This window comes from Pongo abelii, chromosome 2 (assembly GCF_028885655.2).
Source record: "Pongo abelii isolate AG06213 chromosome 2, NHGRI_mPonAbe1-v2.0_pri, whole genome shotgun sequence".
In the NCBI taxonomy this organism is placed as follows: Eukaryota; Metazoa; Chordata; class Mammalia; order Primates; family Hominidae; genus Pongo; species Pongo abelii.
The window spans coordinates 150,635,996-150,661,250 of NC_085928.1; the positions used below are offsets into that span (position 1 = coordinate 150,635,996).

A 25,255-nucleotide genomic window follows, 5' to 3' on the forward strand; every position below is an offset into this window, starting at 1 on the left:
CAAATTTTTCCAGAACTAGGTCCTGGAAGAAAATGCAACCCGCTGCTGACCATCAAGGAAAGCTATAGGGGAAGTTTCAGGGTTCACAGGCATTTCAGACAGCCTCTCAGAATCTAACCTGTTTGTAGAGGAAACCCCTCTGCAGATCCACCCAAGGCCACCAGCTTTTAAACATTTTCCATCATGACCTGCAGTGAGAAGTCCTTTTCACATTAAGACACACTAGGCCGGGTGCGGTGGCTCACGCCTGTAATCCCAGCACTTTGGGAGGCCGAGAAGGGCGATCACGAGGTCAGGAGATCGAGACCATCCTGGCTAACACAGTGAAACTCTGTCTCTACTAAAAATACAAAAAATTAGCCAGGCTGGTGGCGGGCGCCTGTAGTCCCAGCTACTAGGGAGGCTGAGGCAGGAGAACGGCATGAACCCAGGAGGCGGAGCTTGCAGTGAGCCCAGATTGTGCTACTGCACTCCAGCCTGGGCGACAGAGCAAGACTCCATCTAAAAAAAAAAAAAAAGACACGCTGAACACCTACATCAGAGACCAGAGACAAGGCTTTCATGAAACAATATTTATCCTTGCTATGGGTATTGCTCCCATTTTCTCTTTTTTTAAAAAAAATTATTGCTGGTCACCACCCATTGAATTGATTTTGTGACTCTTTAGTCTCACTGGTTGCATTCCACAGTCTAATGAACACTGCTCTAGGCCTTCAGCTTATGTAACCAGAGAAATCTTCTCAGAGGAAAAGCCATTGGCCCTGAAGGCCAGCTCAGAGGAGTGGGCAGGAGGCGGTATGCAGTGGGGGCTGGGATGAGAAGGTGCCAGGATGGCACGGGGCACACTCTAACTGCTTCCCTCTCATTGCAGCCGAGCCCCTGCCACTGATGGACCTGTGCCGGAGATCCGTCCGCTCGGCCCTGGGCCGCCAGCGCCTGCAGGACATCAGCTCCCTGCCCCTGCCTCAGTCTCTCAAAAACTATCTGCAGTACCAGTGAGCCGAGCCTGATGGGCAGCACAGACACAGACACACACCGCAGGGCCCAACCCGCCTGTCATTCACAGTCCCATGGCACATAGGAGAAAGGATCTACCCTTCTCCCGACTCCCCAGGACACTCAGTTCTTTCAAAGACCAGAATGTGGTACCAACTTTGGAAACGAAAGGTCTCTTGCCAACAGTATCTACTGCCCTCGAGGCAGCCCTCCCAAGTCAGACACCTCCTTCGGAGCCACAGAGAGCCTGGAGTTTGCACCTCCTGGAAATCCTGCCACCAACCAGGACACAGCAGCCACCGTATTGATCAGAGAGCCTGTTTCCTTATTCAAGAGAATGAATAAAACATTTAGGTGGGAGACTTTCTATTGTGTGCCCCGTTGCAGACAGGGCCAGGGAGAAATTAGCCAGTGCAGGGAGAAAATTGCCTCTGAATAATGAATGATGAAAGCAGCCTGACGCCGTGCCCCTCCTGGCCCACACCCCTTGCCAGGGCAGCAGGATTGTCACACCGTTTTAGGACTTTGTGCCACTTTGAGAGACTGTTCCCGGGAGGCCCAACCGCAGACCTGGCAAGTGGACAGTGCAGTGTGGAGACACCTTCTGGCTTACCTCTTTGAACATTGTTTACCTACCCCTTTCCACGTGCCCCCCTTCCCAGCCACTGACTCACAGTTCTCTAGATGCCTAGACACCTCTCTTCAGGGAAGATGAGTCTGACTGGTTTGCCCCAGGGAAGAGTGTATCCTTAACATTATTTTAAGTAGCATTTGCATTTTAAAAGAGGAATGCGGAGAGGACAGTACTTAGTCCAAAGGTGCTAATGGGGGTACTGGGGGCATTGTGACACCCAAGTCTGATGTGTCCTGGGTTGGGGGGCCTTCCTGGAGTGTCAGGGTCTCTGGGCAACGTCCATTCAGGGTGCGGCATGGCTGTCACAAAGCTTTATTTGAGCAAATTATTTTTTCACTTTAGGAGACTTCTACGAGTTTGTTTCCTGTTTCAAATGTGTGTGTGATGTGCTGTTTATTTATCAGCTTGAGGTCCGTGGGGGCAGCCTTGTGACTGGAAGGGTGGATATGGGAGACACATTCTCCACCTGCTCCGAGCCTGGTCCTCTCGCAGGAATGCTGCTGCTGCCTCCGCCGCCACTGCTACCGCCACCTTTTATATGTTTCAGACACTCTCTGCCCAGACTCATTTTTAACTGGAAATCATCGCAGCAGTGGGATATCAGAGCCCCAGACAGCACTGCCTCTTCCTCCCCGCCCCACTGCCCCCACCTTAATGTGAATTTGACTGATGAATGAGGAGCGTTTCTAATAAAGTTTGTCATTCAGTCCTTCAGCTGCGTATTAAATGTTGTTTGGGGAGGGACCCAGAGAGCTTCTTCCATCAACCTGCCTGGTCCATCAGACTGATAGAAGCCAGGCACGTGAATCCCTCTTTAGACATTTCTTGTCTCTTCTGACTTGTGGTCCTTGCTTGAGCCCAAACTCCAGCTATTTTGCAAAGGTCTGCCCTGGACAAGAGAATGTGCCTGTGTCCTGGGTCCATGCAAAGCTGACCTTATGGTGGAAAAACAACTCAGCCTCCTGTTGCCAGAGCCAAGGGGTAGCCCTGCAAAGGGGCTTAGGGTCAGGCAGGGCAAACCCTATGGAACACCAGTTTCCAAGTGGACTGGAGGTGGGGCTGGATGTGACTGTAGCGAATGCATGTTATCACCAAGGAGCAGCGCAAATTGTTGAAGCGTGAGTGTGAAGAAAGGCCAGGCTCAGAGCTGGTAGCAATTCAGGAGTTAGAGTCAGGATAGGGTCTGGGTAAGCACTGGAATAGCATTCACTCAGGAGTACCAGCCAACAGCATGCACTATGCCAATTTCCAGGGACCTAGCGCCCAGGCTGATATATCTCATCCCCAGAGATGTGTCGTACAGCATAATAAAGTGAGAAGGAGCTCATGAAGAGGGGTGGATGAGAATAGAATATGAAGGGAAGGCTTCCTGGAGGAAGAGGCACTCTCCAGACTTGTTATTTTAAGGGCAGACAACTTTCCTGAGGACCACCAAGAGACCAAACTTGCAGCACCTGCCCCCAGGGGTAATGTTTCCAGCTCTGACCTCAGGGCTGGGCTCTGCATCAGGCAGCTTTCAGTCATTTTGTTTGCCAAAGGCAGCTTCCTGTGGCCATGGCATGGAGGGCTTTGAGGCTTTGTGTGTAGGAAGCCTGGGTTTGAGTCCCAGCTTCATCATTTATGTGCTATGACCTTGGGGAAGTCACTTCCTTCTGTGCACACTGTGCTGGCTGAGCCAGGTAGCCAGTAACTGGGGACTCTTCCTCTCCCAGCTCATGGAGTCCCCATCTCAGCACCAGCTTTCCAGCTTGGATGCATCTGTCTTATCTCGGCTTCCAAGCCTCACTTATGTGGTTTCCCTCACCCCAACAATGTCCTCCCCATCTTTACCCTCTCAAGGATCTATCTTAGAGTGGCTTCCTCGAGGAAGACCTCTTTAACTACTCCCCCCATCTCTGCTTCTTCTGAGAATTCAGCTCTTCATGTCCTGACCTGAGGATGCCACTCCTGGGGCCCAGGACCCTCTCCTGAGCACTGGGACTTGAGCTCCTCTGCCCTGTGGTCTCACCTGCCCAGGGAGCTATGGACCTTTGACAGGCAGGGCCTCTGCCTGCTCCTTCCCACACAGCCCAGACCAGACACATGGGCTCAGCGAAGACGGAGTGGTGGGTGAATGTGCCTCTGCAGCTGGGATGACCATGGGAAACTGCAAGGAGGAGCGGGGAGGAGAGGATCCTCCCAGAGCCAAGAACCTGGCCTTGAGGCCTCCCGGATCTCTTGCCCTTTCATTCCCTCACCTTTTCCCAGGTATTTATGAGGCATTTTTCATGCACTCAGCACTAATATGAGAACATGAATAAGGAAATCTGGCCCTGCTGTATCAGAGCTCACATTCTAAGGGAGAGACAGGACACACAAGCAAAGAAACAGATGATGTCAGAGGGTGGAGATAAGAAGTGGGTGGGCTAGAGCCAGGGAGAAAAGGGACCCAGTAATTGAGGGTGATGGGGAGAGGCCCTCTGGGAAGATGCTGAGTACTGAAGAAATGAGAGGGAGCCAAATACCTGAAAGGGCATGGATCTCCAGGTCATGGGGGGACTTCTGGCTCTCCCAACCTTCTCAAAGTGGGAACTCCCGAGCCCCAATGAGTTGAGCTGAGGAAAGGGAGCCCCTGTGCTGCCACTCCTGCCCAAGCTGCAGCTCAGCATCCCTGTGTGTGAGCCCCACACACCTCCAGGCTTGCTTGTGCAATTGTGCTCCCTGCAGGCATGCAAGTGCACCCACACACAGACACACACACGACCAAGGGCCTCTCCCCAGCAGACATCCTGGGAACTCATGACCATTCCCCAGCGCCAGAGTCCATTATAACCCAGGCCCAGCCCCGTCCCATGCTTGGCACATTCTCTAAAGTTTGGCCTCTCCACGACCCATTTCCAGCAGGGGTACTCGCCAAAGCAGTCCCGCTAGTCACTTTGTAATTGTCTACGAATAGAGCATATGGTGGCACCGTCCCCCACAGATCTGATGATCCTCACAAGCACCCTGGTTCACTCTACCCCATTTGACATTCCCATCTTCTGAGTAAAGCCACCCTTTTTCCCTTGCTTTCCTCCTCTGCACTAGCAGCTGGCTCCTGCGTGGGTTCTCTCTCACTAGGAAACAAACATTTCATCTCCTTACAGTGTTACAGAAGAAGTGGGAGCAGGTAGCAAGTAACCCCATTATATGGCAGTTGATTTGTGCCAGGGCAGCTGTCTCTGTCCCCAGGGCCTTGGTCCCAGCCACAGCCTCTGAACAGGCGGCGCATATTTGCCAAGTCAGAGGAACAGGGAACCACACAGCATTACTCTTCAGGTCCCTAACAAGGAGTGGAAATGCCCAGTTTTAGTCCAAAACACAAGAAAATTGATCCACTCTTGCCTATAGTTCTGGGTACTTGGATCTCATTCCAGCCTACAGATTTGTTTTGTTATCATACTTTGTGTGTGTGTGTGTGTGTGTGTGTGTGTGTTTTAATAAAATTGAGCCTAACAAAGAAAAATCAAGTAATTTAATAGAAAAATCCAGATTTCAGACTTCTCTTGAAAAATGGGGAGAGGTGTTAAAGCCAGGCCCACATTCCTTCATGGTGAGGTTGGCCAAAGCTGAGTAGTGGCAGCCCCTTGAGAAGAGGCCTCTGCTCTGTGGTCCAGCCCTACGTCCAGCCCTCCCACAACACGGCATTGGGACCTCTCAATGCCGCCACCCTCAAGGGTGTTCACTCCCTGCGTCTGGGCTAAGGCTTCTGAGTTTGCTTCTCTGGACTATTGGTATAAGACACATAAGTGGGTAATAAGTACCCACACGTAGGCGTGCACACACATACACACACGCGTGCACACACACACACACACCCGACAGAGGGAGGGCTCAGGAGGGGAGAGTCTGCTAGCTCTGCACTTGACTTTGAAGCCTCTCCAGCCTCAGCCACCAATATTCAAGGAGCTCACAGGCACCCAGGATCTTTACTCAGACACCAGAGAAACCCAGGTGTTCCTGGCTAGATGGTGAACTCCTAGAGGACAAGGACAAGAATTCTCAGGGCCTATTTGTAATGAGCTGGGTGACATGATTAGACAGCCTGGGTGCACATTAGAATCCCTTGAGAACTTTGTAAAAAGTCCCAGTGTACAGGCCCTTCTTCAGTCCAATTAAATCAGGACCTCTGGGGGTAGGGTCAGCCCATGGCAGTTTTTAAAGCTCCCTAGATGGTTCTAATGCTCAACTAGAGCTGAGAACCACTGGATAAGGCGCTTAATTAAGTCATCTCCTTGAAGAGGTGGTTGACGTTTGTGAGAATGCACATCCTAGACCAGAAAACGCTGGCCCAGGCTCCCTGCATTCCACAGCCGACAGGATACTGAGTGGCGGGAGTCCCCAGTGTGGCCAGGTCCAAAGGCAGGGAGTCCCTCCCAGCCCTTCTTCCCTCTTTCCAGAGATGCCGAGCTGGTTGCTCCTGAGCATGGGGGAGAAAGGACCAGCCACACCTGCCCTGATGCTGCACAATTCTTGACAAATTGGCTGCAGCCCCACTCACTCCCTGACCTGTGAGGCCCATGCTGTGGGGCAGTCTTCCCAGACAGCATTGTCCTGAGCAATCAGAATAACCTTAGAATCAGAAGTGAAGAGCAGACTGAGAATGGCTTGGTCTTCAATGTACTATTTTGAATAGAAAAATTTGAGCTTATGAGAATTTGAGATAGTGAGTGGTTTGGTTCCTAGCATTTCCAAACCTTGCTTTCTTAAGGCCAGGTAACACATTTGGCCAATAATAAATAATAAATTATAATTATAAATTATATGCTTATCGTTATAATTATAATTAATATTTATATTTGTATTTATAAATTATATAGTTATAATTATAAAATTATGCCCTTCACACACACACTTCTAGGTTTTAGAGTAAAATGAGCCATGAACAAGCCAAGCCTGGCTTGCGGCAGTGTTAGTGTCCCCAGCTGCTCTGCCTCTTCAATAAGCAGGGTTCTTTCACTGGGAGGAGGCCTGGTACTGGGTGAGCGCAGCCCAGTTAGTCCATGGAGAAGGATCAGGGTAGGTCATTTCCCTTCTTCCAACCAGCCCCAGGGGCCTCAGTAACACTGTTCCTATGCCTGGGGATTTCCATCCAAGGGAGATAATATGTTGATGATTTGATGATTTGCTGCACAGTGATGGCATTTAAAAAAAAAAGAGTTGCCTGTTACTTGCCTGATTCAACAAATGGCTCTGTACCAAGCTCTGAGCAAGCTCAAGAACACTCCTGCTGCCCGAGAGCGCCCCTACACCTCAGGGAGACCAACAGGCAAACAGGTGTCAACTGCCTGCTGACAGGATGGGCAGCAGGCCAGTGGAGAGAAGGCACAACAGAAGCAAGTGCTGGAGTGTAGAGAGCCTACAGTGTGGTGGGGAATGTTGAGGAGACAACATTCCATGTCTGGAATGTCTCCCAGACAACAGAGGAGAAGCTACATGGGGTGGCTGGTGGGGGCACACACTGATGAAGGGTGGGGCCTTGCAAGTCACACTCAGGAATAAAGGTTTGGGATTTGTCTTAGTAAGTTCGTGTTGCTATGACAAAGTACCATAGACTGCATAGCTTGTAAACAACAGGAATGTAAATATTCCTCACAGTTTTAGAGGCTGGAAGTCCAAGATCAGGGTGCCAGCATGGTTTCTGGCGAGGGCCCTCTTCCGGGTTGCTGACTGCTGACTTCTCATTGTGTCTTCACATGGCAGAGAGCGAGAGAGCTCCCTAGGGCCTCTTTTATAAGGGCACTAATCCTATTCATAAGGCTCCACTCTCACAACCTAATTAGGTTCCACCTCCTAGTACCATTATGTTGAGGGTTACAATCTCAACATATGAATTTTGGAGGGACACAAATAGTCGGTCCATAACTGTATGGGTCAACGTTCTAGGAGGAAACAGCTAGCACGCTGAAATAGTAGACTGAAGAGAGTTCAATAAGAAAAGGACTATTTACAGAGGCATGGGCAGAGTTCAGGGAAACCAGCAGCTGAGGGTGAGGAACCCTGGGCTGGCAACACTGGGAGCGAAAACCATTAGCATCCCTAGGCTCAAAGGGCCAAGAAAAGGGAGCAGTAACTGGGAAAAGAAAAAAACATAGCTGTAAGAGAGAGCCACCCAACAGGAGATACGAGGTTAGATGGAGGAACACAGCCGCAATAACTGCCAACCAAAGCCTGGCAAGGAGGAAGCAGGGCATAAATATTCTCACTTTCCCTTGCTCTTCCTCTCATCTCCTGTCTGTGCCTCCCACTGGCTGAAACTCAGGAGCACAGCAGACAAGGGAACCTGACTGGTGTCATCCACAGAGGTCGGCTTTCTACACACAGAGCAGGGCAGAGGAGGAGGGAGAGTGGACGAGTGTCAGGAGAAGAATATAGGCAACAGACTTTATCTATAGGATAAACAAAATTGCAAAAATGCAAAACTTAAGTGCATAAATAGATAAAAGGTAATTTGTTTCAAATGTGGGTGGGGGACTTTTGAATCCCACTCCCCTACCTCTCCCATCTGAACATCAGATGCTAAACACCTGAAGCATCTCCAGAGAGCCTTAGGTTATCATCAAAATTACATTCTTCCCAAAGTGCAACCCAAATGTGTGACACAAAGAGGTAGGTCCAGAGCCTAGAACTAGATTTTGTAAATGCTGTTGCAAGAGTGACAGAGGATTTGAAGTGGGAATGATGAGGTCCAGTTTGTGTTTTTGTACAGCCTTCCTGCAGGATCTTTGGATGGTGGCTTAGCAAGTCAGCAGGAGTAGAGGTGGGTAGCAGGCATGGTGGCTCATGCCTGTAATCCCGGCACTTTGCAAGGCCGACACAGGCAGATCACTTGAAGTCAGGAGTTCAAGACAAGCCTGGCGAACATGGAGAAACCCTGTCTCTACTAAAAATACAAAAATTAGCTGGGTGTGGTGGCCCACACCTGTAGCCCCAGCTACTTGGGAGGCTGAGTCAGGAGAATTGCTTGAACCTGGGAGTCAGAGGTTGCAGTGAGCCAAGACTGTGCCATTGCACTCCAGCCAGGGTGATGGAGCAAGACTCCATCTCAAAAAAAAAAAAAAAAAACCAAGAGTACAGGTGGGGAAATTGAGGGAAAGGCTGTTGGTTCTAGGGAGAGAAAGAGGGCCTGAATGAAGTCCATGGGAGTAGGGGCTGGGAAAGAGAGCTGGTGCAAACAGGCCAAGTCCACAGAGATTAGTGACTTGGTGCATGCAGGACTCCGGCAAGAAAAGTGAGGACACTCGCAATCCATTCATTCACTTGTTCTCAATACATTTATTCGGGGCCTGCTATGTGTGAGGCACTGCTGTTGATGCAGAGGACACTACAATGAAGAAAACAAATATAAAATCTGCACCCTTGGAGAGCTTATACTCTAGTAGGAAAGGTACATGGACAGGTAACCTGGTAAATGTAACGTATCTAACATGCATGCTAAGCCAAGAAGAGGAGTAGAGAGAGCAGATGGCTGCGTTGCCACAGTGCTGTGCTTGTAAATGTTTAACAACCATCTCTCTGGGGATAAGTAAAAAGCCCTGATTTGTAGTGTTTGCTGTTTTCCATAATGTAAATACTCCCACCACAGCCAATTTTAAGCTCCAACATGATGCCACTGAATGCAGATTGGGAAAAGATGATCAGTAGCCAACCATCATAGAGTGTTTCCAATCATACAGATACGGTAGATGTAAATGATCTGAACAGCAAAGATAATAATGAAATGTAGTAAAATAATTAAAAAGTGATGAGTTTTAAGTATTTATTTGTTTTTAATGTAATTTATTTAATTGTACATTTATATAATTTAATTTTTAATAATGACTGTAATAAACAGCCAGTTTGAAAGATTTCCAAAGTTTTAACCATCAGTTTTTGCAAGCCAGTATGAGCTGGCTCCAGGATACTACTATGTTGCTGAAATTGGGATTATCCCATATTAATTCTGACCTTGTTTGGGTACTCTGCCAAGTTTCAGGACATTTCACTTGGCCTAACATTACAATGGTCCCTTTTCTGACATGCCCCTTGATGAGTGATGAAGATAAGCTGGCTTAGAGTAGATGGGAGTGAGGGAAACCAAGCCTCAATGAAGCTTTCACAGCAATGACCTACACAGAGTCTGACCCATGTATGAGAGTTTATACCTCTAACTATTCCTGGGCACCCAGCATGCACACAACATTACCAGAGACACTAGTTCAAAACAGAGATGCAAAGATCTGAAAATGTTAGCAAATCAAACTTAGGAATATATATATATAAATAGGTTCATCATGACCAAAGTGAATTGATTTTATGAGTACAAGTTTGGCTTAATAGTCAAAAAGTGATATAATAATATTGTCCAAATTTAAAAAATTTAAAAAATTATCATCTCAATAGAGGTAGGAAAATTATTTGCTAAAATTCAATATCTTGTTTATGATTCTGGAAAAAACTTTCATAAAACTAGGAAGAGATACACTTACTTAAACTAGTAAAGGATATCCATGAGACGCCTACAGCTAATATCATATTTAATGAAAAATTATTGAATGCTTCCTTTTAAGATGAGTAGTAAGAACAGTTGCCCTTTATTATCACTTCTACACGATATTGTATTGGAAACCCTAGGCAGTTTAATAAGCCAAAAATAAGAAATTAGAAGGTGTAAAAATTGGAAGGAAAGAAACAAAACCACCATCATTTGCAAATGACATCATTGTATACATAGGAAAAAATATAGGAAACTATGAGAATTCATAAGGGAATTTAGAAAATATGAATACAAGGTTAATATTTTAGAAGTTGTATTTCTACATATTAACAACAAACAATTAGAAAATGAAATGTAAAACAATGTCATTTATAGTAACAAAAATAGAAAAATCTAATGAAAAATGTGCAAGACCTCTACACTGAAAATTACAAAACATTGGCAAAAGACATGGAAGAACTAAAGAAATAGAGGGCTCTACCATGTTAATTGGATAATTCAATATTGTTAAAAATGTCAGTTCTACCCAAAGTAATCTGTAAAGTCAATGCAATAACAATACAAATTTTCTGAGCTTTTTTTGTGGAATTGACAAGTTGATTCTAAATTCATTTGGAAATGCAAAGGACCTAAAATAGCTGTAACAATATTAGAAAAGGAAAACAATGTCAGGCCAAGGTGGCCAACTAGAAACAGCTAGTATGTGTGGCTCTCATGGAGAGGAACAGAAGGCGTGAGTAAATACAACACCTTCAATTGAAACAACCTGATACTTGCATTGGGATTAATCAAGGAAACAACTTGACCCATGGAGAATGAACAAAAGCAAGACAGGACGGTGGCCCACCCGGGAGCAACACAGAGCCAGGGAGACCCTCCCCTGCCCAGGGAAGTGGTGAGTGAATGTGAAACCCCAGGAAACCACACTTCTTCCATGGATCTTTGCAACCCTCAGGTCAGGAGATCTCCTTGTGAACCCACTCCACTGGGGCCTTCAGTCTGACAGACAGAGCTATGTGGACTCTTGGCAGAGCAGCTGTTCAGGCATGTATGGAGAGCCTGGAGCCTTAGATACTTGGGCTTTCCAGTAAAGTAGCTGCAGGTCCAACAAAATGGGAAATTAGACTCCCATACATACCCCTAGGAAAGAGGCTGAATCCAGGGGGCTGAGCAGTGACAACCTGCAGGCTCCACTTCTACGGCAGTTCACAAGATAAAACCCACTAACCTGGAATTCCAGCCAGCCACCAGTAGTGGCATTGCACCTCCATAAGAAGGAGCTCTTAGGGGGAGGGGTTGAACACCATCTTTGCTGTTTGGGCACCTTAGCCATTCCAGCCTTCAGGCTTTGGAGAGTCTGAGCCAACAGGGGCAGAAGGGATCCCCCACAGCACAGTTGCTCTACCAAAACATGGCCAGACTGCTGCTTTAAGCAGATGCCTGATCCTGTTCCTCCTCACTGGGTGGGGCCTCCCAACTGAGCGTCCAGCCACCCCTGCCCATGTTCACCATCTGACAGAGATTTGAATTCTCCTCAGACAGTGCTCCCAGAGGAATGGGTGGGCCACCATCTTTCCTGTTCAGGCCACTTAGCCAATCCAGCCTTCAGGCTTTGGAGAGTGAGCAACTGGGGGCAGAAGGGATCCCCCAGCACAGTACAGCTGCTCTACCAAAATGTGGCCAGACTGCTTTTTTATTGGGTCTTCAATCCCATTCATCCTCACTGGGCAGGACCTCCCAAGCAGGGTCTCCAGCCACCTCCTACAGGTGCCTTTGAGCTGGCAACAGGCCTGTACGTTTTTGGAATGAAGTTCCCAGAGGGTGGAACAGGCTGCCATCTTTGCTGTTTTGCAGGCTTCACTGGTGATACCTCCAGATACTAGAAAATGTAAGGTGACTGGAGTGACCCTACAGAAAAGCAGCCAGACTGTTACATGGGTGCCCATTCCCATATCTCCTCACCAGGCAGGTCCTCCAGGCCTGGGCCTCCAGCCACCCTACGCCAGAGCTATTGAGCCACTAGCAACTCAGCAATTCCCTGAACAGAGCCTCCAGGGGCAACTGAAAGCCTCTCTGCCACTGCCTCTGCAGTGGAACTGCCCTTGCCACCCTCTGACTAACGAAGGTGTAAAGACCCTAAGTGCTTTATCCATACTTCCAACAAGCTGCGGTCAACCTAAGGAGAGAAGGACAGTCTATCTCCCATGGGTTCCACACACCTCCCGCTGCTCGTCACCAGACAGGGAATCCCTTGCTTGGGCCCAGCACATACCCTCCATCCTGGGCTGATTGCACTGAGCAGTTGCTCACCCAAAGCTCTCTGGGGTGGAGTTCCCGGGAGACAAGCAAATGACCCTCGGCCACAACCACTACTAAGATCTCTTCCTCTGCTGCCTTCAAGTTGGGGAAGAAACATAAACACCGAGAGAGCCCCAGAGCTACAGTGAGCAGCCCAAGAGTGCCAAGTCATGACCTACAGTCAGGACTGAAGGGGGAGAGGAACCCAAACTTTCAGAGCATTGAGAGGGGACTTGGCTGCAATTGTGAGGAAACACAGGGGAGCCACACAACCAAGCAAGAGTCTCCCAACTGACCAATAAGCCTAAGTGCCACCTGCTGAATCACACCCCAAAACTTCAACACCAAAAATACCTCACTAACATACCACTCTCTGAAATGAGGGACAAGAAGTCAGCATCAAATAAAGACCCTGCACAAAGCCTCGGCCCAGTGAAAACATTCAGAATAAAAGTCTATTGACTATAATCAATCTACACTGCAGTCAAAGGAATACCCACATGCAGAGATGAGAAAGAACCAATACAAGAACTCTGGTAACTCAAATGGCCAGAGTGTCATATGTCCTTCAAACAACCATACCAGTTCTCCAACAAGAGTTCTTAACCAGGCCAAACTGGCTGGAATGACAGAAATAGAATTCAGAATATAAATAGGAACAAAGATTATCGAGATTCAGGAGGATGGCAAAACCCAATCCAAGGAAAATAAAAATCATGATAAAGCAATACAGGAGCTGAAGGACAAAATAGTTGGTATATAAAAGAAACTAACAGGTCCAACAGAGCTGACTAACACAATACAAGACTGTTTCTCTGAAATAAGACAGTCAGACAAAAATAAAGAAAAAAGAATATGAAGGAATGAACAAAACCTCCGAGGAGTATGGGATTCTGTAAAAAGGCCAAATCTATGAATCATTAGCATCCCTGAAAGAGATAAGGGGAAAGCAAACAACTTGGAAAGCATATTTCAGGATATCATACATGAAAACGTCCCTAACCTTGCTAGAGAGGCCATCAGTCAAATTCAGAAAATACAGAGAACTCCTGCAAAATTCTACACAAGAAGTTCATCCCCAAGATACACAATCATCAGATTTTCCAAGGTCGAAATAAGGGAAAAATGTTAAAGGCAGCTAGGGAGAAAAGGTAGGTCACCTACAAAGGGAACCCCATCAGGCTAACAGTGGACCTCTCAGCTGAAACCCTGCAAGCCAGAAGAGGTTGGGGGCTGATATTCAATATTCTTAAAGAAAAACATCTTCAACCAAGAATTTTATATCCAGCCAAACTAAGTTTCCTAAGTGAAGAAGAAATAAGATCTTTTTCAGATAAGCAAACGTTGAGGGAATTCATTACTGCCAGATCTGCCTTGCAAGAGATCTTGAAAGGAGCACTAAATATAGAAGGGATAGACCACTACCAGCTAATACAAAAACACACTTAAACTCAGAGACCAGTATCACTGTAAAGCAACCACACAAACAAGCCAACATAATAACCAGCTAAAAACACAATGACAGGATCAAATCCACACATATCAATGGCAACCTTGAATGTAAACAGGCTAAATGCCCCATGTAAAAGACAGAGATTTTAATTCTCCTGAGACGGTGCTCCCAGAGGAAGGGGTGGGCCACCAAGCTGAATTAAAAAAAGCAAGATCCAATGGTATGCTGTCTTTAAGAGACCCATCCCACATTTAATGTCACTCATGGGCTCAAAATAAAGGGATGGAGGAAAACCTACCAAGCAAATGGAAAACAGAAAAAAGAAGAGTTGCAATCCTAATTTCAGACTATTCAACATAGTATCAGAAGTGCAAGCCAGAGCAAAGTCAAGAGAAAGAAAGAAAGGGCATCCAAATAGGAAGAGAGGAAGTCGAACTATCTCTGTTTGCAGAAGACATGTTTCTATATCTAGAAAACCCCATAGTCTCAGCTCAAAAGCTTTTCCTACTGACAAACAACTTCAGCAAAGTTGCAGGATACAAAAATCAATGTACAAAAATTACTAGCATTCCTATACACCAACAACAGCCAAACCAAGAGCCAAATCAGAATGGCAATCCCATTCACAATTGTCACAAAAAGAATAAAATACCTAGGAATACAGCTAACCTCTCTACAATGAGAATTACAAAACACTGCTCAAAAAAATCAGAGAAGACACAAACATCCCATGTTCATGGATAGGAAAAATCAGTATCATTAAAGCGGCTATATTGCCCAAAGCAATTTACAGATTCATTGCTATTCCTATCAAACTACCAATAACATTCTTCACAAAACTAGAAAAAACTATTTTAAAATTCATATAGAACCTAAGAAGAGCCAAAATAGTGAAGGCAATCCTAAGCAAAAAGAATAAAGCTGGAGGCATCACATTACGTGACTTCAAACTGTACTAGAAGGCTACAGTAACCAAAACAGCATGGTACTGGTACAAAAACAGACACATAGACCAATGGAACAGAATAGAGAGCCCAGAAAAAAGGCCACCCATCTATGCCTATCTGATCTTCGACTAAGGTGACAAAAATGAGCAATGGGGAAAAGACCCCCTGTTCAATACATGGTGCTGGGACAACTGGCTAGCCATATGAAGAAGATTGAAACTGGACCCCTTTTTTACAGCATATACAAAAATAAACTGGAGATGGATTAAACACTTAAATGTAAAACTCAAACCTATAAAAACCTTGGAAGACAACCTAGGCAATACCAGTCAGAACATAAGAATGGGCAAAGATTTCATGACAAAGACATTGAAAGCAATTACAACAAAAGCAAAAATTGACAAATGAGATTTAATTAAACTCAAGAGCTTCTGCACAGCAAAAGAAACTATCAACAGAGTAAGCCCAGATTGGGTACTGGACTTAATACCTAGGTAATGCAGTAATATGTACAACAAACCCCTGTGACATGTGTTTACCTGTGTAACCTTCACATGTACCCCCAAACCTGAAATAAATTTTTTTTTTTTTTTTTTTGTGAGACAGAATCTCGCTCTGTTGCCCAGGCTGGAGTGCAGTGGCGCAATCTCGGCTCACTGCAACTTCTGCCTCCCGGGCCCAGGTTCATGCCATTCTCCTGCCTCAGCCTCCTGAGTAGCTGGGACTACAGGCACCCGCCACCACACCTGGCTAATTTTTTTTGTATTTTTAGTAGAGGCGGGGTTTCACTGTGTTAGCCAGGATGGTCTCGATCTCCTGACCTCGTGATCCACCCGCCTCGGCCTCCCAAAGTGTTGGGATTACAGGCGTGAGCCACCGTGCCTGGCCAATAAAAGTTTTAAAAGTTAAAAATCTACAGAATAAGAGAAAATAATTGCAAAACCCCTGTGACATGTGTTTACATATGTAACCTTCACATGTACCCCCAAACCTGAAATAAAAGCTTAAAAAAAGTTTAAAAAAAACCCTACAGAATGGGAGAAAATATTTGCAAACTATGCATCTGACAAAGTCTAATATCCAGCATCTACAAGGGACTTAAACAAATTTATAAGAAAAAATCCAAACAACCCCATTAAAAAGTGGGCAAAGGACGTGAACAGACACATTTCAAAAGAAGACATACATGTGGCCAACAATCATATGAAGAAAAGCTCAATATCACTGATCATTAGAGAAATGCAAATCAAAACCACAATAAGATACCATCTCACACCAATCAAAATGGCTGTTTAAAAAAATTTAAAAATAACAGATGCTGGCAAGGTTGCAGAGAAAAGGGAACACTTACACACTGTTGGTAGGAGTGTAAATTAGTTCAACCATTGGGGAAGCAATGTGGGGATGCCTCAAAGAGCCAAAAGCAAAACTACCATTTGGCCCAGCAATCCCATTACTGGGTATATATCCAGAGGAATAGAAATCATTCTACCATAAAGACACACGCATGCAAATGTTCATTACAGCACTATTCACAATAGTAAAGACAAGGAATCAACTTAAATGCCCATCAGTGGTAGACTGGATAAAGAAAACGTGGTACATTCGCACTATAGAATACTATGCAGCCATAAAAACAAATGAGATCATGGCTTTTGTGGGAACATGGATGAAGCTGGAGGCTATTATCCTTAGCAAACTAACACAGGAACAGAAAACCAAATACCACATGTTCTCACTTAAAAGTGGAAGCTAAATGATGAGAACTTATGAACACAAAGAAGGAAACAACAGACACTGGGGTCTACTTGATTGGGGAGGGCGGGAGGAGGAAGAGGAGCAGAAAAGTTAACAATTGTATACTGGGCTTAATGCCTGGGTAATGAAATAATATGTACAGCAAACCCATATGACATGTGTTTACCTATGTAACCTTCACATGTACCCCCAAACCTGAAATAAAAGTTAAAAAATAATAATGAAGAAAAGAAAAACAAAATAGGAAACTTACATTACCAGATACTGAGAAAACTATGAAGATATGATAATTGTTATGGTTTGAATGTGTCCCCCAAAGTTCATGCATTAGAAACTTAATTCCCAATGCAACAATGTTGAGAGATGGGGCTCTTAAGAGGTGGTTAGGTCACGAGGGCAGCCCTCATGGATAGATTAATGTTGTTACCTCGAGAATGAGTTAGTTATCATAGGAGTGGTTTCCTGATAAAAGGATGAGTTTGACCCTCTTCCCTCTCTTTTTCTGGCGTGTACTGTCTTGCCCTTCTGCCTTCTGCCATAGGACGATGCAGCAAGAAGGCCTTCGCCAGATACAGGCCCCTTGACCTTGGACTTCCCGGTGTCCAGAACTGGAAGAAATAAATCTCTATTCTTTACAAATTACCCAGTCTCAGATATTATGTTACAGCTGCACAAAATGGACTAAGAGAGTAATTAAGATAGTTTGATATTGGGGTAAGCATAAAAACAAATAGACCAGTGAATAGAACCGAGTCCAGAAACAGACCCACACTTACATGGTCAATCATGTTGCTGCAATTCATTGGGGGAAAGATGGTGTTTTCAACAAATGGTACTGGATCAATAGGATATCCATATAGAAAGAAACATGAATCCTCACCCCTACCTTACACCATAGACAAAAACTAAATGGAAAGTGATTATAAACCTAAACATGAAAGGCAAAACAGCAACAACAAAAAAACTCCTAGAATAATACATAGGAAAAAAAAAACCTTTATGTTTTTGGGGTGGTCAAGGCTTTCTTAAACAGAACACAGAATCCAATAACAATTAAGAAAAAGACTAACACAGTGAACTTCATTGAAATTAATAACTCCTTTTCATTAAGAATCACATTGAGAGTGAAAGACAAGGTACAGTCTAAGAAAAGATAGTTGCAATATACATAACTGATAAAAGAGAGTATTCTTAACACTCCCAAATTGGAAACAATCCAAATGGCATCATTGGTAGAAAACAAAAATAAATAGTGGCATATTCATACAGTGGAATACTATACAACAATTTTCAGCAAAAGAAACACACTACTGCTACACACCACATAGATGAAACTCATGGAATGTTGAATAAAAGAAGCTACGCATAAAAGATTATATGATTCTGCTTAGGTGAATTCAAGAACAGGCAAACGTTATCTATGATTGTGGAAGTCAAAATAGTGTTACTTTGGAGGGAGAGAGGCATGTTATTGATTTTGGGAATGAGCATGAGGGAGCTTGCTGGGGTCCCAGAAAAGTTTCACATTTCTATCTGGGTGATGATTATATGAATACATACATATGTAAAAATGCATCAAACTATGTACTTAGGATTCGTGTACTTTGTTTACGTATAGTACACCTAAGTTTTTTGTTTGTTTGTTTGTTTTTGTTTTTCTGTGACGGAGTCTCGCTCTGTCGCCCAGGCTGGAGTGCAGTGGCGCTATCTTGGCTCACTGCAAGCTCCGCCTCCCGGGTTCACTCCATTCTCCTGCCTCAGCCTCCTGAGTAGCTGGGACTACAGGCACCCGCCACCACGCCTGGCTAATTTTTTGTATTTTTAGTAGATACGGGGTTTCACCATGTTAGCCAGGATGGTCTTGATCTCTTGACATTGTGATCCGCCTGCCTCGGCCTCCCAAAGTGCTGGGATTACAGGCGTGAGCCACCACACCCAGCCCACCGAAGTTTCTTTTTTTTTTAAGGAGGAGGGAGGAGTAACATCCCCAAACTTCTGTGTTTAAAAAGTTACTACCTTCTCACTAGAAATTCTTTGGACTCAATGCAGTGTTTCCCTTGGCAGTAACTGCATCTGAGCAGGGAGATGGTTCCACGGCAGAAAAAAGAAAGGGGGCTGAGAGATTTGAAGGTCTGGAAGAACAAAGAATCCTATTGTCTAGTGAAAACAACTCCCAGAGCTAACGCCCTAGAAGCACTCACAGGAGTTAAACATCTGTTCAGTGACTCCCTGTATCAAGTGACCTCCTATAAAGCAAGTGTGGGTGCTCTCAGGAGCCCAACTGCACACAGGCCATACGTTCTAGAATTGCAAATTTTCATCTAAAATGCACATTCTTTTCCTGGATAATGATTATGTTACACAACAGCCTCTGGGATTTCCACACAGAGCTAAACAGGATATCACTGCCCACTAGCTGGAGAAAAATCAGTCTTTTTTTTTTATTTTGTAAACAGAGAAGATAAGCCTTTTCTTTTTCCTTTTCTTAAAAAAAAAAAAAAAAAAAAAAATCTCCTGGCAGGTAAATCAATTCACTTTTCTCAATGTGTAGGCAGTCCCATATTCCTCACCAATTCCTCCAAAATTTTCAGATGAAGTTGCTAGGACTGGATTTGAATTATTAAAAATATAAAACAGAGACCAAAAAAATCCATTTCTTGTAGAAATACAAACATATCTTCAGATGAAATGGCATGATATTTGGGACTAGGGGCAAGGAGAATGGATGGGGATATAAAGATGAAACAGAATTGTCAAGGGCAGGTGCGGTGGCTCACACCTGTAATCCCAGCACTTTGGGAGTCCAAGGCAGGCGGATCACCTGAGGTCAGGAATTCGAGACCAGCCTAGCCTGACCAACATGGTGAAACCCTGTCTCTACTAAATACACGAAAATTAGCCAGGCGCGGTGGCGGGTGCCTGTAATCCCAGCTATTCGGGGGGCTGAGGCAGGAGAATCTCTTGAACCCAGGAGGCGGAGGTTGCAGTGAGCAGAAATGCCACTGCACTCCAGCCTGAGTGACAGAGCAAGACTCTGTCAGAAAAAAAAAAAAAAAAAAACAGAATTGTCAATGAATTGAAAATTGAAGCTGGGTGATGAGAACATGAGAGTTTATTATACTCTTTGTTCTAATCTTATTTGAAATTGCTCGTAATAATTATAATAAAAGAATTCTCTGCGGGTGAATTGATTTGAAAGGTTGAGCATTTACATACGATCACGAGTTTATAATCAAGGAGATTCTGACTGATTTAATCAACTTGCCGTTTCTCATCAAGCTTGGGAAATGAAAATAAAATTCCCTGATTTGATACCCAAGTCCCTAATTATTTTCTGCTTTCAATTGTTCTTCACTAACTGGCGTCCAAGCTTTGAGTTTAATATCTTGTTATTTTCATTTTTGATTGCTGAAGAACATATTGGTTCTTCTGTACTCTTTTTTACCTGAATTCTTTCAGTTAAATAACAGCATAATTACACGTTTTTAATGTGTAGCAACAGTAAATTCCTTTTTATTGCTGAGTAGTATTTCATTGGATAGATATACTACAATTTGTTTATCTGCTCTCCATTGATGGGCATTTGGGTTGCTTCTGGTTTGGGGCCATTACAAATAAGGCAACTGTGAGCATTCATGTTCCGACATAGACTTTCTTTTCTCTTGGGTAAATACCTAGGCGTGGAATGACTGGATCAAATGAGAGGTGTATGTTTAACTTTTTAGGAAACTGCCAAACTGCTTTCCAAAGTTGTGTCATTTTACATTCCCACCAACAGGGTATGAGGGTTTTACTTCCTTCACATCTTTGCCAACATTTGATGTGATCAGACTTTGTAGTTTTAAATATGAAGTGGTATTTCATTGAGTTTTTAATTTGCAGATCCTTAATAACTAATGAGGTTGAGCATCTTTTCATATGTTTATTTAGTACTCATACATCTTTTTTGCCGAAATATCTGCTCAAATCCTTTTCCCATTTTTAATTGGTTTGTTTGTTTTTAATTAAGTTTTGAGAGTTCTTTACATATTCTGGATGCATATTCTTTATAAGATATATGCTTTATTTTCTCCCAGTGTGTGACTTGTCTTTTCATTCTCTTAACAGTGTCTTTCAAGAACAGAAGTTTTTTACTTTAATAAGATCCAGATCAATAATATGTTCTTTTATAGACTATGCTTTTAGTGTCTTATTAAAGAAATCTTTGCCTTACTCATGATTCCAAAGACTTACGTCTGTATTTTCTTCCAGAAATTTTACAGCTTTAGGTTTTATATTTAGGTATTTGATCCACTTCGAGGAAATTTCTGTATATTTTACCTTAGAGGAATTGATCAAAGTCATTTTATTGAGCGCATATATCCAAAAGTTCCGGCACCATTTGTTGAAAAGACTGTCCTTTCTCCACCCAATTGCCTTTGCATCTTTGTAAAAACTGAGTTGTCCCTATGTGTATGGTCATTTTATGGACTCTTTATTCTGTTCCATTGATCTATTTGTCTTTCCTAATGCCAATATTATGCTATCTTGACTACTGTAGCTTTATAATAGGTCTTGAAATCAGATAGTATTAATCCTCCAACCTTGTTCTTTATGAAAGTCATTTTGGCTATTCTAAGTCTTTTGTTTTGTTTGTTTTGTTTTGTTTTTTTCAAGTTTGGTATTAACTTTATTCTATTTTCTGTATAACTTTAAGTACATAAAGGTTTATTTCCACAGACCTGAGGAAATGGGTAGAAATCACAGGACAATCTCTCTTCCCACCAATAAAAAGTTGCATATTTTGGTAAGTGTTTGTCCTAGAGGGGAAAAACTGAAATTTACATTAGCCATGCTGTGCAAGATTCTTACATAAGTCAAGACCTAAAACCAGCCTGGAGGTTTTAGTCCTCTGTTCAGGTGCTTGGACAGAAGCCATAAACTGATGAGCATGACAGGGAAAAAGAGGCAGTGAAGACAGGTGACAGGCACCTGGCAGGCAAGGAGGATTCAGGAATGCCAGACTCCTTGAAATGGTGTGTTTTTTTGTTTTTTGTTTTTTGGGGTTTTTTTGGGGGGTTTTGTTTTTGGTTTTTTTTTTTCCTTTTAAAGTCATCTCTGTAGGAAGGTGCTGGGCAGGGATCCCAGAGAAAGAAAGGGTCCAAGACTCCATTAACTGCCCTGGATGAAGGGCACTGCTACAGCAGCTAGTACCAGAGACTCTGCTATCTCATGGTTGAGGCAGACCCAGGATAGAATAGAGAATAAAAGGAATGCTTATAGGAAACAATTTCGCATGGAATGCTAGATGGCCAAGCCTCAGCCTTTGGTCCAGTGCAACCCTTGCCTGGCTTGTTAACAGTGAAAAATTAGTTTGGTTAGAAGAACCATCTGGAAACATACCAGCTTCTGCTACCTTCATGCTCATTGTTAAAAAGAGATTAACCAGTGTGAACATTCTGATCTGTTAATTCCTGGGACTGTTTTCTTTCCAATGGACTGTTTGTTGGTAGAATAACCCCCAAAAGCTCAAAGCTAAAATGCATCATCAGTCCTAGTTGGCAGTTCCTTAAGAATGGACTGGCGGTGTGGTTGAGCTGATACAGAAAAGCTGCATCTTCCTGCAGAAGATCAACTGACCTGCTATCCTACCCCAAATTTCAGCCTGAGGTATATTTCAGTGAAGGCAGGTAGCCGTGCTTCTCAGAGCAGAGAAGCAATTTTAAGAGCAGAAAGGTAGAGGAAATCTAGAAAAGAACCATCTTGACACAGATTTATCCCATGGTGTGAAGGGAGGGCAAAGAACCCAGTGGCACTTCGCTTATCCAGCAATTTCTGTCACTGTGGTGACCAACTTCTGCCCATGCCATAGGATCTTGAACTGCTCAGAACCTGGGAATTCATTAAAGTCACCGCCTTCTGTAGGAATGAGGACGTTTGTCTCGGAAGATTTGGCACTGACTATTTCACAATCCAGGGAATTCTTGCTCAGGTAAGTATGGCAGCCATCTGTTTTGTTGATGGATATGGTTGGCACTTTACCCATTACCTGAACTTTGACATCCCTACTGTTGATTATCTCCACAATGCCCACCACGTCATCGAATACCAGACCAAGTTTCTTACGGTTATCTACTGTAATGGAGTTAATTTTGCCCTCGATTTGCAATGTCGTGTTGACACACTTGTATATGTAAGCCACCTGTTTCAGCTCTGTGTCCTCAATCACCAGGTTGGAAACATTTTCCTGATTTTCCACTCTCCAATTCTTGCCCTCCAGTTCAAGTACAGCTGGCTCCTTCTTTGTGGCTGGTTTGGGGGTGGGCTGGTTTGGGGTTTAGGTGCAGAGAATGGCTTGGGGCCACTGCATAGTGGACCACTCTGAGCCTTCAGGGCAGGGTTCTTGTGAGTCTTCATGTCATCAGATAATGTTTCAGGGCATGTGTGATGCTTTCCCCCTGGTTAATATGCACAAACAGTGCTGAGTGGGAAGCGGACTCATCTGAGCCTGAACTGGTAGAGACTGGGGGAGAAGGGGAGCCTGGTGGAGGGGCAGGAGGACCTGATCCAGCAGAGGGTCCAGATGGCAGTCCACTCAGTTCTTTTGCCACAGGCCCCGTTTTGCTCCAGGCCAGTCTGGTGGTATGGAACTCCTTAATGTAAGCCTGCAGCTCTGTCCATATACTTAAATAAGCTTTAACCCAGTCTACATGCTTCTTATCCACATCTTTGTACTCTTTGAGGACTTGGTTTGTATAAAACATGGCAGCGTCATTCATTTCTTTCACATAAGGGCCAGGCTTGGGAGCCATAGCCACCCAGCCCCGGGCCTGGATACTTTCGCTGACAGCTGACAGGTGATTAAACAACTTGCTACCTCGGTTCTTCTCCCGAAAGGTTATCACTTCTTTGATCTGCTCTGAGATGGGTGCCAAAATATCGGAAAGCTTATTATCTGCTGGCTGTTGACACTGAGAAGCTGTAACCAACAGTGCTCACTCCAACTTCAAACCTGTGTGGACCATCTCCACATGTTTCTGCACGTCTCCCCCAATCTCTTTACTGATCTTCAAGTACTCTGCCACAGGACCAGCAAGCAGCGAGTCAAATGCCTGCACATATAGAGCTGCTCCTACTTTTGAAGGACTGTCTCCATACCCATGGTGCATGTCAGAGGTATGAGATACTGCCTCCAGGTGGCCCACTGCCCTCTCCAATCTTTCTGTTAGATTTTGCATGTCAGCCATAATGGACCACCTCAGAGTTCTGCCTCACCTCCGGACTACGATCAGCTGCTCTCCTAAGTCTTTTGTATTTCCATATAAACTGTATAATCAGCTTGCCAATATCTCCCAAAAAGAAAATTTACTTGGATTTCAGTAGAAATTGTATTGCATCTATAGATCAGTTGTGGAGACAGTTGACATCTTAACATTATTGAGTCTTCTACTTTGTGAAAAAAAAATACCTTTCCATTTATTTAGGTCTTTTTTAATTTCTCCCAAAAGTGTTTACTAGTTTTAGTGGACAAGCCTTGCACTTCTTTTGATAGATTCACCCCCAGATATTTAATATTAATTTAATATTAAATTGGTGTAAAAGTAATGGCAGTTTTTGCCATTACATTTTAAAAACTGCAATTACTTTTGCACCAGCCTAATATTTGTTGATGTCATTGTAAATTTTTAAACAATTTTCTACTTTGGATTTTTGGTTGCTGACATATAGAAAACCAACTGATTTTTATATATTGATTTTGTATCCTGCCAACGTTGCCAGAGTAGAAAATTTTTACCTATTAATTCCATTGTCTTTTTGTAGATTTCACTAGTTTTTATACATAATCAATCACGGTGTCTGCAAATAAGGACAGCTCTACTTCTTCATTACCAATCAAGATGCCTTTTATTTCCTTGCCTTGCCTTATTGCATTGGCCAGACCCTCCAGTACAATGTTGAATAGAAGCAGTGAGGGAGGACATTCTTGTTTCATACCTGCTTTTAGTGACATAAGTATTCAGTCTTCCACTGTTAACTAAAATGTTAGCTGTTTGTCATAGATGGCTTTTAACAAGTTGAGAACATTCCCTTTAGAAGAAATGCTAGTTTGTTGTGAGTTTTGATCTGGAGTGGATATTGGATTTTATCAAATTTTTTTCTGCATGTACTGAGATGATTATATGGTTTGGTTTTGTTTTTAGTTTGTTTATTATTTATTTATTTATTTATTCATTTATTTATCGAGACAGGCTTTCATTCTGTTGCCTAGGCTGGAGTGCAGTGACAGGATTATAGCTCACTGCAGCCTCAGATTCCTGGGCTCAAGCAATCCTCCCACCTCAGCCACCCCAGTAGCCAGGACTACAAGTGCATACCACCACATCCAGCTACTTTTAAATTTTTTTTGTAGACCTAGAGTCTCACTATGTTGCACAGGCTGGTCTTGAACTCCTGATTTCAACCAACCTTCCCACCTCCCCAAATTTTCGGAATACAGGCATGAGCCACCACACCTGGCTGTTGTTAGTTTATTAATGGGGAAAATTGCATTAATCAATTGTGACATGTTAAACCAACCTTGCATTCCTGAGATAAACCCTACTTGGTAATAATTTGTTATCTCTTTTTACACATTTTTATTAATTTGCTAACATTTTGTTTTAAAGTTTTTTATTTGTGTTTGTGAGGGATACTAG

General features: G+C 43.8%; 1 protein-coding gene and 1 pseudogene across 2 annotated transcripts in view; one reads left to right on the forward strand and one right to left on the reverse strand.

The window, feature by feature from the left end:
• The window catches only part of SPSB4 (splA/ryanodine receptor domain and SOCS box containing 4), a 134,326-nt gene that overhangs the window by 94,218 nt on the left and 14,853 nt on the right, over nt 1-25,255 (forward strand). The window contains exon 3 of one of the 2 annotated variants that reach the window (XM_002814107.6): nt 872-2,344. The exons of the other annotated variant lie outside the window; for it this stretch is intronic. Within the exon in view, the coding sequence (XP_002814153.1) occupies nt 872-999 (128 nt within the window). The 3' untranslated portion in view covers nt 1,000-2,344. Of the gene's footprint in view, nt 1-871; nt 2,345-25,255 lie in introns of those variants that run through there. 2 annotated transcript variants of the gene reach the window in all.
• Nucleotides 21,621-23,837, reverse strand: LOC100441402 (adenylyl cyclase-associated protein 1-like; annotated as a pseudogene).